Source organism: Bombina bombina, chromosome 3 (assembly GCF_027579735.1).
Source record: "Bombina bombina isolate aBomBom1 chromosome 3, aBomBom1.pri, whole genome shotgun sequence".
Classification (NCBI taxonomy): domain Eukaryota; kingdom Metazoa; phylum Chordata; class Amphibia; order Anura; family Bombinatoridae; genus Bombina; species Bombina bombina.
Genome location: NC_069501.1, coordinates 47,309,728 through 47,328,411, shown reverse-complemented (window position 1 = coordinate 47,328,411; position 18,684 = coordinate 47,309,728). Strand labels below are relative to the sequence as shown.

At 38.1% G+C, this 18,684-nt stretch overlaps 1 protein-coding gene across 1 annotated transcript in view; it reads left to right on the top strand.

Moving 5' to 3' along the window:
* Window positions 1–18,684, top strand: part of CFAP44 (cilia and flagella associated protein 44) — a 296,056-nt gene that overhangs the window by 2,595 nt on the left and 274,777 nt on the right. Inside the window, exon 5 of the mRNA XM_053705145.1 lies at window positions 67–229. Within this exon, the coding sequence (XP_053561120.1) occupies window positions 67–229 (163 nt within the window). The remainder of the gene's footprint in view (window positions 1–66; window positions 230–18,684) is intronic.

Here is an 18,684-nt window from a genome sequence, read left to right as displayed (position 1 = left end):
CACCATTTATGATTACTTTTATTTCCTTTCAATTAACAGTCATTCAGTTTCCTTAATAAACTATAGACATTCCTTTGGCTATGACTGCACCAAACGTGCTAATCTTCACTTGCTGGATGACCAAACCTTGCTGTATATTGCTGGTGCTACAACTGTTATACTTAAGGCTAAGACACAAGAGCAGATATACCTGAGGAGCAGCACTGGAGGAGGAATTGGTGCCATCACAGTAAGTTCTTTTACAAACTTTACCAGTAGCTAAATCAGTAAACCATAAACGCTCTTTGTCCCTTGGTGCAAACTTGTTTGATTGTGAAATGCAACAGGGCTCCAAAGACATCAGATAAAGCAGCTAAAAATCAAAGTAAAAACAAGTAAAGACATTGTAATTAACTTGATAAAGCTTGAAAAGATATTGACAAAGCTGAAATGCTCAGTATAGAAGCTATTGTAGCAGCTACTTGCACCTGCGATTTGAGCTGGAGTGGCCTGAAGTAAGGACATTTCTGTGTGCTTAGAGGACATACATCAGCTCTGTATTAACTGTTATCCCAAAACAAAATTGTGCAGATTAAAATACGGTTACCGCTGTGAAGATATCCGTAATAAGTAGAGACTGCACCAGTAGTGAACTTTCAGGTCTATTTGTTTTTTGGTGTTTGCTATTTGTTTGTGACACATGCCATTTCTATGGTTTTTATGATCATGCTTAAAATTAAATCAATTGCTTAATTTATTTTTATTTAGCTGCTTGTTATAAAGAGATGTACTGCCTTATATTAAGCTGTACTAAACAGTGCAACTTTCTTTTTCAGGGAAGGTTTGATTTTTCCTTTTAGCCTACTGTATAAGGAGTAAAAAACTCCTATTTAAGTTACAGCTGATTTATAAGATGCATACATAGCACAGGATTGTTTTAAAATCAAGACATCCTATGCCAAAGCCCCATTATGCCTAGAAAGTAGATCTTGGCCCCCAGTAAACTGGCATTTAATATTGACATTTACAGTAAGTGGGATAAATGAGTGTGAGTCATAGTCACCCCTTTTGTTTTTACGCCCAGCTGCCAGCCTCAGTGCTCCTTTCCTTCTGTTCTCATTGGGCACAGTGCTGGCAGTCAGTGTCATGTTTCACTGTGTATATTCTTAGGTCCACTGGTTAAAATAAACTCTATCTGTAGCAGTAACAATGTGTATATGTGAATCTTAAATTGATTTAAATAAGGATATAATCCCTGACAAAAGATCACTGCAGTAGTGGTCAAATAGGAGAAAGATCCCTTGTAATCCACAATGGTAAACCTAAAAAAAAAGGATAAGGACTATAATAGTGAAGTCTGTTAGACACAAATATAAATTGGTATGCATGGTGGTACTCACTCTCAACATAGTTATAACTAAGGTCTTAGTAATCTGACATTAGGTTGTAAAGCCCCACGGCTGCCGGGACACAAACGGGAAACTCCAGGAGAAGTATGAGAAAATGTAAAACCTTTATTACGAGTGGTGCATTAACAGTTAATCACACAAGCGATAAGGGATTTATCACGTCTGTTTGCGTGCATTGTATTACAAGTTGAAAGTAAAGGGGAACGCTTGAGCACAATCACGATTTATGTTAGAATGATTACTGTGTCCTCAGAGCTCTGGTTAACTGTTTCGCGAAACAAAAAAGTGTCACAACACATAAAAAACGCATTACATTTACACTCATAATAACACCATATAATAAAAATTATTGTAAAAAAATGACACTCAAAAGTTATAAAGGCTAAAAGGATATGAGGTCTCAGTTGTTAGAAAAAAAAGCAGGCAGAGGGCTTTAACATTGAGTTACATACATATACATGTCTAAAGATTTTAATCCAAAAAATTAACGTATAAAGATCGGTAAAATAAAGAATGCCTTTGTGCACAAACAAATATATAGTGAGTCCCTAATGTGGGGTTGTTACAGTCTAAAATGTAACTTTTGTTTATGCATAATAAAATAAAGAGACCGCAAAAGAGAAGCTCATGTTTGCTGCCCAACTTGTATTAAAAACACTTGTAAACATGACAAAAAGTGTTATACTGTGTATATACTGTAAATATTTCACATTCCCATTTTCTTCACATAGCATATTATATTGTACGTATTTATAAATAGATATTCCTCTATCTATCTATCTATCTATCTATCTATCTATCTATCTATCTATCTATCTATGTATAAATATATATTTATACAAAATACTGTCAGATATATAAAGAAATATGTATTTATGAATTAATAGAACATATTCTGCTATGTGAAAAACATTGCATTGTGAAGTATTCATATATATCTTTTTTTTGGTATAAATATTTTCATTGAGGTTATGAAATATACAAGGAACAACAAGGTTATAATGTATACATATCCAGCATGTTGGCATGATTATAAAAGTCCAATTGATACATTAAAAGTTCAACATGTATTGAAAGCTTCTTGACCTTAATCAGCAAGTTGGTGTAGAGTTTCAGCGAGACGTATCTTCAACCGTGCAGTATAGATATAGAAAACAACATTTTTAAGTAAGAGCACTTGTAATTAACCAACATATAAAATAAAAAGTAAACCTCTCTTATATTGGTATTTGGCTATTTCCCATGATAGTGAACGGCCACTTTTGGACCTTAATGTTAACATCATTGATAATTGGGAATAGGATTATCAGATATAGGGGAATAGAGACAAAATTTAAACCGATAGAAGGAACTTATTAAGCATTGGTGCTAATGGTGGGTGATAAGTAGGGTTAACTAGACACCCTTGGTATATTTCCAGTTTATTTCAATGTTGCTCTCATTGATATCAGGTTTATTTCATAAAGAGCTTATTCACAAATTTAAGAGGCAATGTAGGGACTATAACTGTGATTATTTTTCACTACCTTATAGTTTTAATCTTCGGCATTATTGAGTGGTTCAACTATGTGTAAACAGTATAACTATTCAGATCACCTGAGAAACATTATATAAGTTCAGCTTCTGAAGTAAAACATCAATAGGATGCATTTTTCCTTTGTTTACATGGTAAACTGTAAGGTGTGGGGGGTGGATTTAATAACATAGAGGGATTATATAATATAATATATATATATATATATATATATATATATATATATATATCGAAGCATGTTAGGGGTAGATAACCTTGCTCTATTTGGACTAGACATAACAAATTATAGTAGTTTTCTGAGGCCTTATAGAGGTGCATATAGTATATGTTATATAAGCTCCAAAGTACAAAAGCTCCCCATCACAAGTTAGGTGGTAGCTAACCTTAGTAAAAGAGGATTTATGGGTCAAATCCTATTACTTTATCTAGAATTTAGATATTTTGGTTATAGTAGTATTGCACCCAATCAGTGTAACTTTGATAACTATAGTCGCAAACAAAAAAGTGTACAGCTCCCAGGTAGAGTCAAATGCAAGTGGTAAGAGGGACTGTCCAACCTCTATAAATACAGGAAACAAGAAATTCCACAGCACCTTCCTTTTCAACAAATTTTATTTAACTTCTTCTCCCATGGAGGTACAAACAGATTATGGTTACGTTTCGGGAGATTATCCCTTAATCATGCTAATGGGCCTCATCTGTTTAGATGCATTTATAGGCCTACATATTAACCCATTGTATACAGGGAGTGCAGAATTATTAGGCAAATGAGTATTTTGACCACATCATCCTCTTTATGCATGTTGTCTTACTCCAAGCTGTATAGGCTCGAAAGCCTACTACCAATTAAGCATATTAGGTGATGTGCATCTCTGTAATGAGAAGGGGTGTGGTCTAATGACATCAACACCCTATATCAGGTGTGCATAATTATTAGGCAACTTCCTTTCCTTTGGCAAAATGGGTCAAAAGAAGGACTTGACAGGCTCAGAAAAGTCAAAAATAGTGAGATATCTTGCAGAGGGATGCAGCACTCTTAAAATTGCAAAGCTTCTGAAGCGTGATCATCGAACAATCAAGCGTTTCATTCAAAATAGTCAACAGGGTCGCAAGAAGCGTGTGGAAAAACCAAGGTGCAAAATAACTGCCCATGAACTGAGAAAAGTCAAGCGTGCAGCTGCCAAGATGCCACTTGCCACCAGTTTGGCCATATTTCAGAGCTGCAACATCACTGGAGTGCCCAAAAGCACAAGGTGTGCAATACTCAGAGACATGGCCAAGGTAAGAAAGGCTGAAAGACGACCACCACTGAACAAGACACACAAGCTGAAACGTCAAGACTGGGCCAAGAAATATCTCAAGACTGATTTTTCTAAGGTTTTATGGACTGATGAGATGAGAGTGAGTCTTGATGGGCCAGATGGATGGGCCCGTGGCTGGATTGGTAAAGGGCAGAGAGCTCCAGTCCGACTTAGACGCCAGCAAGGTGGAGTACTGGTTTGGGCTGGTATCATCAAAGATGAGCTTGTGGGGCCTTTTCGGGTTGAGGATGGAGTCAAGCTCAACTCCCAGTCCTACTGCCAGTTTCTGGAAGACACCTTCTTCAAGCAATGGTACAGGAAGAAGTCTGCATCCTTCAAGAAAAACATGATTTTCATGCAGGACAATGCTCCATCACACGCGTCCAAGTACTCCACAGCGTGGCTGGCAAGAAAGGGTATAAAAGAAGAAAATCTGATCTGAACCCCATTGAGAACCTGTGGTCCATCATCAAATGTGAGATTTACAAGGAGGGAAAACAGTACACCTCTCTGAACAGTGTCTGGGAGGCTGTGGTTGCTGCTGCACGCAATGTTGATGGTGAACAGATCAAAACACTGACAGAATCCATGGATGGCAGGCTTTTGAGTGTCCTTGCAAAGAAAGGTGGCTATATTGGTCGCTGATTTGTTTTTGTTTTGTTTTTGAATGTCAGAAATGTATATTTGTGAATGTTGAGATGTTATATTGGTTTCACTGGTAAAAATAAATAATTGAAATGGGTATATATTTGTTTTTTGTTAAGTTGCCTAATAATTATGCACAGTAATAGTCACCTGCACACACAGATATCCCCCTAAAATAGCTAAAACTAAAAACAAACTAAAAACTACTTCCAAAACTATTCAGCTTTGATATTAATGAGTTTTTTGGGTTCATTGAGAACATGGTTGTTGTTCAATAATAAAATTAATCCTCAAAAATACAACTTGCCTAATAATTCTGCACTCCCTGTATTGTTACAAAGTGAATTATATCACCTAATACTTCCACCTAGTGGTTACATTTATTTTTACAGTTAAACACATATATATATAGTTAAAAACAATATACCATTTACCTATGTACATATTGATGTTAAAACATACAGAAAATATTATTGTATTAATTCACATATTATTAATGCCCATTACAGAAATACTTTGAGGTCCAGCTCTCTATTAATGCCTTTTAGGGATCAAGGTATATAATTTATGTATCCAGTAGGATTCCTTTTGTTTTAATACTGATTCCCTATTACCACCCCTTCTTAATTTATCTACTCCATCAATTATTTGCCACCTTAGTTGGCTAATACTGTGGCCTGCGCCCAAAAAATTGCATGACACGGGTGCTTCCTGATCCCCACATCTGATATTGGATCTGTGTTGACTCATCCTATCTCGTACCTTCCTTGTAGTCTCTCCAATATAAATCTTGGAACATGGGCATTTAATTTGGTATACGACATAGGATGAGTCACACGTATAGTGATTTTTAATGCCAAATTTTTTCCCTGTTTGTGGGTGTTGGAACTCTACCCCTTTAATAACTGTGTTGCAGCTGGCACAACCTGAGCATGGAAACGTTCCATAGCTTCTACTTGTAATATATTTTTGTCTTTTGTTAGAACCTAAATCATTTTTAACTAATATATCACCCAAACTTTGGACCCTACGATATGCCATCATAGGAGGTTTTTTGAATGATTCAACATTTAAATTACAATTTTTCAAGATGTGCCAGTGTTTAGAAATAATATTGCTAATTTCTTTGCTCTTAGGGTTAAATTGTGTAACACATACCACCCTTTGTTCATTATTTTTCTTAATTTTAGCAATATTTTTTTCTTCTAATTCTTGCGCTTTTATAATCTCACTGTCAATCAATTTCACAGGGTATCCTCTTTGTTTGAGTTTATCTCCCATTTCTTGTAATCTACAGTTAGAGAATTCTCATTCACAATACGTTTTACCCTTTTAAACTGACTACGGGGGAGGGAGTTTTTTAGGTCACCATGATGGAAGCTTTCATACCTTAACAAAGTATTTCTATTGGTTTCCTTTCTGTGCAAATCAACTTTAAAATTACTGGTGTCTTTATTCACATGTATTACTGTATCCAAGAATACCACCTTCTCTTCACTAAAGGTTAATATAAACTTCAAATTATTAACAGCTTGATTTAGTTGTTCAACAAATGCCAATAGGGTACCAACGTCACCCCACCACACACCAAATATGTCGTCTATGAAGCGCCACCATGACGCCCCATATTTTAAAAACAGACTATTTTTGTATACAAATTTCTCTTCAAAACTATTCATGAACATATTGGCGTATGCTGGGGCAACGTTGAACCCCATGACCGTACCCCTTATTTGCAAAAACCAATCATCTTGGAACAAGAAATAATTATTGTACAATACAATTCTTAACAAATTTTCAAAGAATAGTATCTGGCTTTCATTGTATAACAAAGAATTTCTAAGTGCCAAAACACTCGTCCCTATGCCACTTTCATGATTAATCACAGTATACAAACTACTAACATCAAGAGTGTAGAGAATGCAGAGGTAAACTCTTAAGCTTTTCAATGAAATCACTGGTATCCCTAATGTACGATGTTATTTTTTGGACCTCTGGTTGCAAAATCCTATCTAAATATGTGGCTATATTGGTGAAAACTGAATCTATTCCTGCCACAATTGGCCGCCCCGGTGGTTTAGTCAGGTTTTTATGTACCTTAGGTACTTTAAAAAAAAATAGGTGTGTTTTTGGCCATTCTACATATAGATATTCAGATAACTTTTTATCAATAATGCCATTCTTCAATGCCCAATTTAACACACTCCTTATTTCTGCTTGTATTTTACTCACTGGATTACCCTGTATTGGTTTGTAAGTATTAATATCTCCTAATTGCTGTTTAATCTCCTCACTAATAGGTCTTTTTCTTTTAGGGAGTCTATAGCTTTTTTCTGGGGCAATGTTAAATTTGGTTTGTGCTCATTCCATTTTTTCAATTTTTTATTGCTGTGAATTCTTTTTAATTTCCTCATATCATGTTTCAACATTATTATTGCCATAAGTTGGCAAAAAAATACTTTTTTTTTTTTTAATCAAACCCGTAGATTTTAATGTTAACATGTCATTTTTATAACCAATAGTGTTATTAATCAACCGTGAGCTCTCATTAAATAAACATTTTAACTTTAATGTCTGAAAAAACTTGTAAAGATCTTTTTCTAATTCAAAGAAATCAATGTCTTTTACAGGACAAAACGACAATCCTTTTTCTAGTGTCTCATACTCACTCTTATCCAACACTTTACTTGAGATGTTGATTACTGTTGATTCTTCTTCTTTGTTTTGTTCACCTTCCTCTTCGGGGGATACCGGCAATCTTTTTCCATGCCGCTTGTGTTTGCGGCCGCCTCGGTGGCATTTCCTGATGACGTCATTGAATCGTCGCTCGATTCTAAAAAAACTCTGCCCATCCGATGAATCAGTGCTGCTGACGTGATTTCCACTATCTTGAAACTTCTGCTTAGCTTGATTTCGATAGGTCCTCTGTGATTTGCCAGGCCCTCTTTTCTTCCAATGGGATGGTTCACTACGCCATCTGTAGACATGCCCCTAAAGGTAGTCCATTTCGTCACGCTGGAACTTTAACCTCTTCTGTTCCTGCAGCTCCTTTTTTATGGTATTAATTTTATCTTCAACCTCTTTTATATTTTTATCAAATTCATCAGTTGTTAACATTTGCTGTAAAGCTTCTTTGTTCTTGTCCACCTCAATCTGTTGTTTATCAATTTATTGCTGTAGAGAATCTACTGTCAGCACTATTAGATCGTAAGAACATTTGTTTAATATGGCTTCAAATTTGTCGCAGTACTCAGGATTGTCCTTTAATAAAGTGGGTTGTGTAGACATGCGTAATCCACTTGGGATCCTCTTTACCCTGAAATATTCAGCTAGGGTTATTGCATGCAGTTCCCAAATCATGTTTCTTCTTTTTAATCTCTCATATTCTTGTACACTTTTTTCTTTGGGGGCCTCTTTTAGAAAGTCCCTTGACCCACGGATGAGTGTGGTAATCCTAGCTGCATCAATATCCGAATAGGTAAATGTTTTTGTACCGTCAACTTTAGGAGTTGTTTCTATACTGTCGGGAAACAATCGACACCTGGAGCAGGTAAACACTATAGACAGTCTAGTGTATCAATAGTCGCAAACAAAACAGTGCACAGCTCCCAGGTAGAGTCAGATGCAAGTGGTGAGAGGGACTGTCCAACCTCTATAAATACAGGAAACAAGACATTCCACAGCACCTTCCTTTTCAACTAATTTTATTTAACTTCTCCCATGGAGGTACAAACAGATTATGGCAACTTTCGGGAGATTATCCCTTAATCATGCTAATGGGCCTCATCTGTTTAGATGCATTTATAGGCGTACATATTAACCCATTGTATTATATCACCTAATACTACCACCTAGTGGTTACATTTATTATTACAGTTAAACACATATATAAAGTTAAAAACAATATACCATTTACCTATGTACATATTGATGTTAAAACATACAGAAAATATAATTGTATTATCCCCCGAGGAGGAAGGTGAACAAAACAAAGAAGAATCAACAGTAATCAACATCTCGAGTAAAGTGTTGGATAAGAGTGAGTACGAGACACTAGAAAAAGGATTGTCATTTTGTCCTGTAAAAGACATTGATTTCTTTGAATTAGAAAAAGATCTTTACAGGTTTTTTCGGACATTAAAGTTAAAATGTTTATTTAATGAGAGCCCATGGTTGATTAATAACACTATTGGTTATAAAAATGACATGTTAACATTAAAATCTATGGGTCTGTTTAAAAAAAAAATTGTTTTTTTTTGCCAATTTATGGCAATAATAGTGTTGAAACATGATATGAGGAAATTAAAAAGAAGTTGCAGCAATAAAAAATTGAAAAAATGGAATGAGTACAAACCAAATTTAACATTGCCCCAGAAAAAAATCTATAGACTCCCTTAAAGAAAAAGACCTATTAAATTAATACTTACAAACCAATACAGGGTAATCCAGTGAGTAAAATACAAGCAGAAATGAGTGTGTTAAATTGGGCATTGAAGAATGGCATTATTGATAAAAAAATTATCTGAATATCTATATGTAGAATGGCCAAAAACACCAATTTTTTTTTATACAGTACCTAAGGTACATAAAAACCTGACTAAACCACCGGGGCGGCCAATTGTGGCAGGAATAGATTCGGTTTTCACCAATATAGCCACATATTTAGATAGGATTTTGCAACCAGAGGTCCAAAAAATAACATCGTACATTAGGGATACCAGTGATTTCATTGAAAAGCTTAAGAGTCTACCCCTGGAAAATACAAAGTGCATTCTCTATACTCTTGATGTTAGTAGTTTGTATACTGTAATTAATCATGAAAGTGGCATAGGGACGAGTGTTTTGGCACTTAGAAATTCTTTGTTATACAATGAAAGCCAGATACTATTCTTTGAAAATTTGTTAAGAATTGTTTTGTACAATAATTATTTCTTGTTCCAAGATGATTGGTTTTTGCAAATAAGGGGTACGGCCATGGGGTCCAACGTTGCCCCAGCATACGCCAATATGTTCATGAATAGTTTTGAAGAGAAATTTTGTATACGAAAATAGTCTGTTTTTAAAATATGGGGCGTCATGGTGGCGCTTCATAGATGACATATTTGGTGTGTGGTGGGGTGACGTTGGTACCCTATTGGCATTTGTTGAACAACTAAATCAATCAATTAACCTTTAGTGAAGAGAAGGTGGTATTCTTGGATACAGTAATACATGTGAATAAAGACACCTGTAATTTTAAAGTTGATTTGCACAGAAAGGAAACCGATAGAAATACTTTGTTAAGGTATGAAAGCTTCCATCATGGTGCCCTAAAAAACTCCCTCCCCCGTAGTCAGTTTAAAAGGGTAAAACGGATTGTGAATGAGAATTCTCTAATTAACTGTAGATTACAAGAAATGGGAGATAAGCTCAAACAAAGAGGATACCCTGTGAAATTAAATGACAGTGAGATTATAAAAGCGCAAGAATTAGAAGAAAAAAATATTGCTAAAATTAAGAAAGATAATGAACAAAGCGTGGTATGTGTTACACAATTTAACCCTAAGAGCAAAGAAACTAGCAATATTATTTCTAAACACTGGCACATCTTGAAAAATTATAATTTAAATGTTGAATCATTCAAAAATCCTCCTATGATGGCATATCGTAGGGTCCAAAATTTGGGTGATATATTAGTTAAAAATGATTTAGGTTCTAACAAAAGACAAAAATATATTACAAGTAGAAGCTATGGAACGTTTCCATGCTCAGGTTGTGCCATCTGCAACACAGTTATTAAAGGGGTAGAGTTCCAACACCCACAAACAGGGAAAAAATTTGGCATTAAAAATCACTATACATGTGACTCATCCTATGTCGTATACCTAATTAAATGCCCATGTTCCAAGATTTATATTGGAGAGACTACAAGGCAGGTACGAGATAGGATGAGTCAACACAGATCCAATATCAGATGTGGGGATCAGGAAGCACCTGTGTCATGCCATTTTTTGGGCGCAGGCCACAGTATTAGCCAACTAAGGTGGCAAATAATTGATGGAGTAGATAAATTAAGAAGGGGTGGTAATAGGGAATCAGTATTAAAACAAAAGGAATCCTACTGGATACATAAATTATATACATTGATCCCTAAAAGGCATTAATAGAGAGCTGGACCTCAAAGTATTTCTGTAATGGGCATTAATAATATGTGAATTAATACAATAATATTTTCTGTATGTTTTAACATCAATATGTACATAGGTAAATGGTATATTGTTTTTAACTTTATATATGTGTTTAACTGTAAAAATAAATGTAACCACTAGGTGTAAGTTAAAAAGGTGAGTGGAATAGTGCGCTAGTGTCAGGGGAGGAGATCAAACACCTTACTGGGTATGCTTAGATCATTCAATCTAAGCAACAATGTACTTAAAAAAGAGAGTGGGTAGTAAGGGCGCTAAGAGCTAAAGATCTTGGGGGGTAGTGTTTATCGTTAATCTGCTATTATTGCATTAATATTAGTAGTGCATTGGGTGTAAGAAATTAATTTCTAAGTGATTCTACATATACACTCTAAACATATTAGATACATTTTAAATATTTTAATAAAGGTTAAAATTTCCCAGTACGTTACCACTAGAAGATAACAAATATCATCTGAGAAACACTGTATATGTGGGACGCTTATACATATAAAAAACTTTTAACTTAATACTCTCTGGACTCAGACGCACTAAACTAGTTTATCACAGCACCGCTGTAAAAGAACTCCAGCTACTATATCTCTCCAAATGGAGAGGAGCTTTCTTATTTAAGAACACAACTGAGTTCATTCAACATTGTTTTATATACAAGGCTGCTACAATTTTTTAATTTTTAACACTGTATAGATTGTCATAAACTGATACATTTCTTATATCATACGAATTTTCTTATGATTGCATAAACCTTGCTGATTTGTGATATTGTTGGTTGGATCCCCAATATAATAGAGAGACGTCTCTAATAATTATTTCATACAAGTATCTATGTATAAATGGGAAATTTTAACCTTTATTAAAATATTTAAAATTTATCTAACATGTTTAGAGTGTATATGTAGAATCACTTAGAAATTAATTTCTTACACCCAATGCACTACTAATATTAATGCAATAATAGCAGATTAACGACAAACACTACCCCCCAAGATCTTTAGCTCTTAGCGCCCTTACTACCCACTCTCTTTTTTTGACTAGGTGTAAGTATTAGGTGATATAATTCACTTTGTAACAATATGCAATGGGTTAATATGTAGGCCTATAAATGCATCTAAACAGATGAGGCCCATTAGCATGATTAAGGGATAATCTCCCGAAACGTTGCCATAATCTGTTTGTACCTCCATGGGAGAAGTTAAATAAAATTTGTTGAAAAGGAAGGTGCTGTGGAATTTCTTGTTTTTTGATAATAACTATACTCCATAGTCTCGGCCGCTAACATGGAGATACAGTATATTGAGTATGGTATGTATATAATAAGTGGAAGACCTTAAACCCTGCTCTGAGGTTCCTATTAAGTAGCTTTACAGACAGATGCAAAACACATGTAATATGGTTGGAGCAGCAGCTACCCCAAATGTAGCTTAAATTCCCATGATGTATAGGATCAGCAAGTATTGTTGGGATCTTAGATCCTTGATATATACCTCTAGGGTTCAAAAATATGGTACACAATTTTAGCAGGACATTTATATAAACAGCACACATAAATAAGCCAATTGTTAATATCTAGTTCCACAATGTTTTCATTTGGTTTGCTATAATGAAATATATAGTGGGTTACAGCTTATCAAGTAGTTTAGAGGTAAATAGGGGGATATGTTCAGGTTAGTAAAACACATACACAACAGTGTTGTTGGTTTGTAACAATAATAACAGGTATATAAAATCAAACTAGCCAGTTGTCATGGAGTTTATACAGTGTAGATTGTCTTAGTGGAAGATTGCATATATTACATGTGAACAAATGTGTCTACCCCATTCCTATTTTTGGCAACAAATTAGTTGTGGTTTCCCACATAGCGGTAGGTAATATAGTGGTGACTGATAGGTGTGGTAAATGGAGTAGCAATCCATCAAGGGCCTCAGTGCTGTTCTTCATCCAAAGTGGTTGAGAGGGGATCGGACCTGGCTTCTCTGGTTCCTCATCATGTATGGTAGAGATTAGTTCAGGACTTATCGCTTCGCCTTGATTGAGTAGGGCTCCTTGTTTATTCTCTGTGACGGTCACTGTCTCTTCCCTGTTCTAGACTGCTTTGTGGCTACTCGTAACTCCCCACAAATTAGTTTCCATCTTGTGGTGGTAGATAACCCTAATGGTGTTCTCTAAGGCACCATTCTCTCGCTAAGGTAGGTCGGTTTAAGACGTTATGTCTAGCCAGATACCTTGATGTGCTTTGTTTCTTAACTAGTAGATTCATTCTCTGAGACCCCATTACTGGCGGCGCTACTGATTCTGGATGTGTATATCCCTTGACACTGTTTGCTGCACAATGTGTGGTTGTATAATCTAGCGAGGTTGCTTCAATCATAGAGGGACCTAAAATATCTTGCAAGTCGGTTCGTATACTCTGTTCTAAGAGTGTAAAACAATGATCTATTGCTTGTAGCACCGGAATTAAAATGTCCAAACCTTTTAGTTCAATTTTCCTCTTCTGTTCAGCTACGCGCTACACAAAGTGACATGATTGGCACTACAGGTCTCATTGCTTGTTAGCAAAGTCTCTTGGGAGATGTTGTGCGGCAGCCTAGACTCTATAAGCTGGAAAACTTGCCGTTTGGGTATTGGTGTCCGCTCTCAGTACCCATGCGGTTCAATCAAAGCACCAAGGTTAGGTTGCAGATTTGTCAATGTTTCTCAGACTCGTTAGGATGAGACCCCAACTAGGACAATGAGAGTGTCAGGGTTTTTTCCCTGTTTTGTTTGCCATGTGCTGCTGGCAGCCATTTTACTCACCTCTCTTGCTGACTCTGGTGCATACTGTGTGATGCTGCTCATTTCCTGCACTTCCTTTTATGGCCAGACTGGTGTACATCATCCTTGTGAGACAGGATGCAGTCTTAGAATTGTGATGTCATCACTTATTATTTAAAGGGCCTCTGTTCAGTATGCTTTGCCCTTGCGTTGTCTCAGACCTGTTTGTGAGAGCTCCTGTGTATTAACTTGCTGTCTGACATCCCTCCTGGTTCCTGATCCCTGGCTTGTTCCTGACTCTGCTGTTCTCCTTGTTCCTGATTCCGGCTCGTCAGACTACTCGCTTTGGCTCCTGACTCGGCTCGTCTGACTACCAGCTCAGGTTTTGATTCCTGGCTTGTTATTTGACTTGTGGACTTTTTATTATTTTTTGCTATTAATAAAGGTGTGATTATTTTTGCACTTCTTGTCTCAGTCTGATTCCTGGCACCCTGACATTACGCAAGGGACATGAATTCTGATGGTGCTAATAATCCACCTTTACCTGCCATAATTTCCAGGATGGATGAACAGGATCACCGCTTGGATCAATTTGCACTAGCCCTGCAAACCCTGCTGACTCGCACTGCACATTTGGACCAAAGTGTCCCGCAAGTTATGGCTGCTCCTGTTTCCGCTGCTGCACCTAGTCCTACCAGGAGCATTTCCAGGTTCTGCACCTCTACCTCAGCGATATGGAGGCGATCCTAATCAGTGCAGAGGGTTTTTGAACCAGGTGGGCATTTACTTTGAGATGTTACCTCAGGCGTTTCTCTCTGAGAGAGCAAAGGTGGGATTTCTCATCTCGTTACTCTCTGACAAAGCTCTTGCCTGGGCTAATCCCTTGTGGGAGACTAATGAACCTGTGATTTCAAATTACCCTGAATTTGTTGCCTCCCTTCGAAGGGTATTTGATGTTCCGGCTCGCTCCTCCTCTGCTGCTAAACGACTCATGTTCATTCAGCATGGTACAAGATCTGTTGCTCAGTATGCCATTGAGTTCCATACCCTTGCCGCAAAGGTAGGTTGGAACAATAAAGTCCTTGTTGCCGCCTTCTTTCATGGGCTCTCTGATGCGATTAAAGACGAAATTGCTGCCAGAGATTTACCAGAAGATCTCGAGGCATTGGTGTCTTTTTCTGATCCTAATTGACATCAGACTAAGTGAGAGGCCCTCTTTCAAGGAGCACTTGCAGAAGCCTCCTGTTCCGTTGTCTCCTACGTATTCCCACCCATGCCTCCCTCTCCTCCCATGCCTCCTGGTTCCGAGTCACCAGTTACTGTTGAGCCGATGCAGTTGGGATTCAGGCATCTCTCTGCTGCGGAGAGGGCCTTTAGGTGGAGGGAGGGGCTCTGCCTCTATTGTGGGTTACAGGGCCACCTTTTGAAGTCTTGTCCTACACGGCCGGGAAACACTCACACCTAAGGTCCTGTGGGGGGTAGACCTTGGGTGGTTTATCCTCATCCCCGAAACCGATAAAGGAGAAACCTTTGGTCACGGTTGTCCTTTCCTGGGTGGACTCCTCCATAGTCACCCAGGCTCTTGTTGACTCCGGTGCTGCGAGCTATTTCATTGACAGTGCTTTGGTATCAAAACAGTCCATTTCTGTTTTGCCTCGGTCCGTTCCGCTTGCTATTGAGGCCATTGATATCAGGCCTCTTCAGCCCGCACTTGTTACTCACGAAACTGCTACGTTGTCCATGGCTGTTGGGGCTCTCCATTTTGAAACCCTCCAGTTCTAGGTGATAAACTCTCCACATTTTCCGGTTGTTCTGGTTTATCCCTGGCTCCAAAAGCACAATCCCAGTCTCGACTGGCGCAGGTCAGAAATTTTGTTGTGGTCTCCGCAATGTATTTCCACTTTTCTAAGGAAACCAGTTAAAGTCTTGTGCACTTCTTTGGTATCTCAATTGCCAGAGGAGTTCCGAGAGTTCCTAGGCATTTTTGACAAGGTGCGTGCCGGTACGTTGCTTCCTCACTGGTCTTACGATTGTGCCATAGACCTGCAACCCGGAGCCATTCCTCCTCGGGGCCGGGTTTACCCTCTGTCTGTTGCGGAGAATTGTGCTATAGAGGATTATGTTGCCAATGCTCTGTTGCGGGGGATCATCCGCAAATCCTGCTCTCCTGCAGGGGCTGGCTTCTTCTTTGTGAAGAAAATGGGTGGCGAGATAAGACCATGCATCGATTATAGGGGTCTTGATCATCTTACCATTAAGAATGCTTACCCTATTCCACTCATTACGGAACTCTTTGACTGCCTCAAGGGAGCTACGGTCTTTACTAAACTTGATTTGTGAGGAGCGTACAATCTCGTTAGGATCAAGGAGGGCCATGAATGGAAAACAGCATTTAACACCAGGAGCGGGCATTATGAGTATCCTGTAATTCCCTTTGGCCTTTGTAATGATCCTGCTGTTTTCCAGGAATTTATTAATGATGTCCTACGAGATATGTTGCAACAGTGTGTTGTGGTGTACTTGGACGACATCCTCATACACTCACCCACACTTGAGGCTCATTGTTCTGATGTTACGCGGGTTCTTCAGAGACTACGTGAGAACAGCCTGTTTTGTAAACTCGAGAAATGTGAGTTACATGAGACTCAAGTAACCTTCCTACGTTATGTTACCTCCGTTGCAGGGTTCTCCATGGATCCTGACAAGTTATCTGCAGTTCTGCAGTGGCCTCACCCAGTTGGTCTTCGATCTAATCAACATTTTTTGGGGTTCGCCAATTACTATAGAAAGTTTATTAAAAACTTTTCTTCCTTGGTCAAACCTATCACAGACATGACCCTTAAAGAGAATGATCCACTCCATTGGTCACCTACTGCCATTAAGGCCTTTGATAGTCTTACGACTGCCTTTGCTGCCGCTCCATTTCTGGCTCATCCTAACCCTGGCCTGCCTTTCGTTCTTGAGGTTGATGCGTCTGAGACTGTAGTAGGTGCCCTCTTGTCTCAACATCCTATGCCTGACGGTTCCTTGCATCCGTGTGGTTTCTTTAAGAAATTGTCTCCAACGGAGTGCAATTATGAAATTGGCGACAGGGAATTACTGGCCATAATTTTGGCACTCAAGGAATGGAGGCATCTTCTCAAGGGTACTAGCGTGCCAGTGCTCATTCTTACTGACCACAAGAATTTAATTTATCTGTCTGAAGCAAAACGTTTGTCGCCACGACAGGCCAGATAGGCGCTATTTTTGTCTCGGTTTAATTATGTGGTCTCCTACCTGCCCTCTCTCGACAATTTTCCCCTCTGTCCAAGGAGGAGTCTGTACCTACTCCAGTTATACATCCTGACCATATTTTTGCTACCATGCGTACTAATTTGACTTCTCCCTTGGGGGAGGAGATCCTGGCTGCACAAACCAATGCACCTCCTGAGAAACCTAGTGGTAAGTGTTTTGTTCCTGAGAATCTTCGAACTAAACTTCTGCACACTTACCACTATCCTAAAGCCGCAGGTCACCCAGGCAAGAACCAAATGATTTGGTCTGTCACTCGACAATTCTGGTGGCCAGGTCTTCGTTCTGATGTTGCCGCGTATGTTGCCTCCTGCTCAGTTTGTGCACAGAATAAGACTCCTCAACGTCTTCCTGTGGGTCTTCTTCAACCTATTGCTAATGGTGAGCGTTCTTGGACACATCTTTCCATGGACTTCATTGTCGAGCTCCCTGTTTCAAATGGCAATACTGTTATCCTTATGGTGGTTGACCGTTTTTCTAAAATGTCACATTGCATTCCCTTGAAGAAGTTGCCTACCGCTCAGGAGCTTGCTTCAATTTTTAGAAAAAAAGATAAAAGAAGGCGCCAACATAGTGCGGTTACCAATGGGATGGAACACGCTTAGTAAATAATACCAGGTACTCACAGGATGAAAGACACTTGAGAAGTGTCACAGGTGCCTCCTGGACTCTCAGAGTTGTCCAGCTAACTCCCACTCCACTGTGGTGATAAGGTTCCGCTTGTCTCTACCGATTAGGATGGCTCCGCTAGTGGTTGTGGCTCCCAGCCAGTATTCCAATAGGACTCTCTTGCGGTTTCCCCAAATCCAGCTATCCAGTTAAAATCCGTGCTCACCGGTGAGAGGTGATACAGCAAGGATAAAAGTGGTTTGTGACGGTGGTAACAAACTACAATATTGCCATTAAAAATATCAGAAAAGAAAGTTCGTGGCTGCAGTAATAAAATCAAGAAAAGACTTTATTTACACAACGTTTCTCGGTCTGTACGTGACCGTTTCCTCAGGTGCATAAGTGTATAATAAAACACATAAAAACCACGAACTTATATCAGTAATACAGCGTCTCCAAATGCATACTGCGCATGTACGTGGGTGTGTCCCCATACTGGGAGTTCCATTGGCGTTAACTAACCAATGAGGTGCTTGTAATCACACACCTCCATAATTACGAGTGTATTGGGGAATTACTCAGTGTGGTTTTAACAAATAGCCCACACAGTTTGAAAGCCGCAACGGGCCATGGTAATCAATAAATCTAATGAACAGATACAGTACAAGAAAAAATATTATCTAAAAAAATATATACATGTATATACAAATATATATAAAAACATATCAATAAAATGTGTAAATATACAAACTACCAGATTGGGCACACCCACTCGCTATGTATACAAACATACTATTACTAACGTTCATGAAGTCATTAACTCTTCATAAAATTAGTTCACATACAGATGGTTAATTGCATGGATATAGGAGAAATCTTACATATAAAATGCAAACTATGAATATAGTAAAAAATATATTAGAAGTATAATACGTCTCTCCCCAAAGATACGATTAATTCCATAATTTGGTTAAAAATG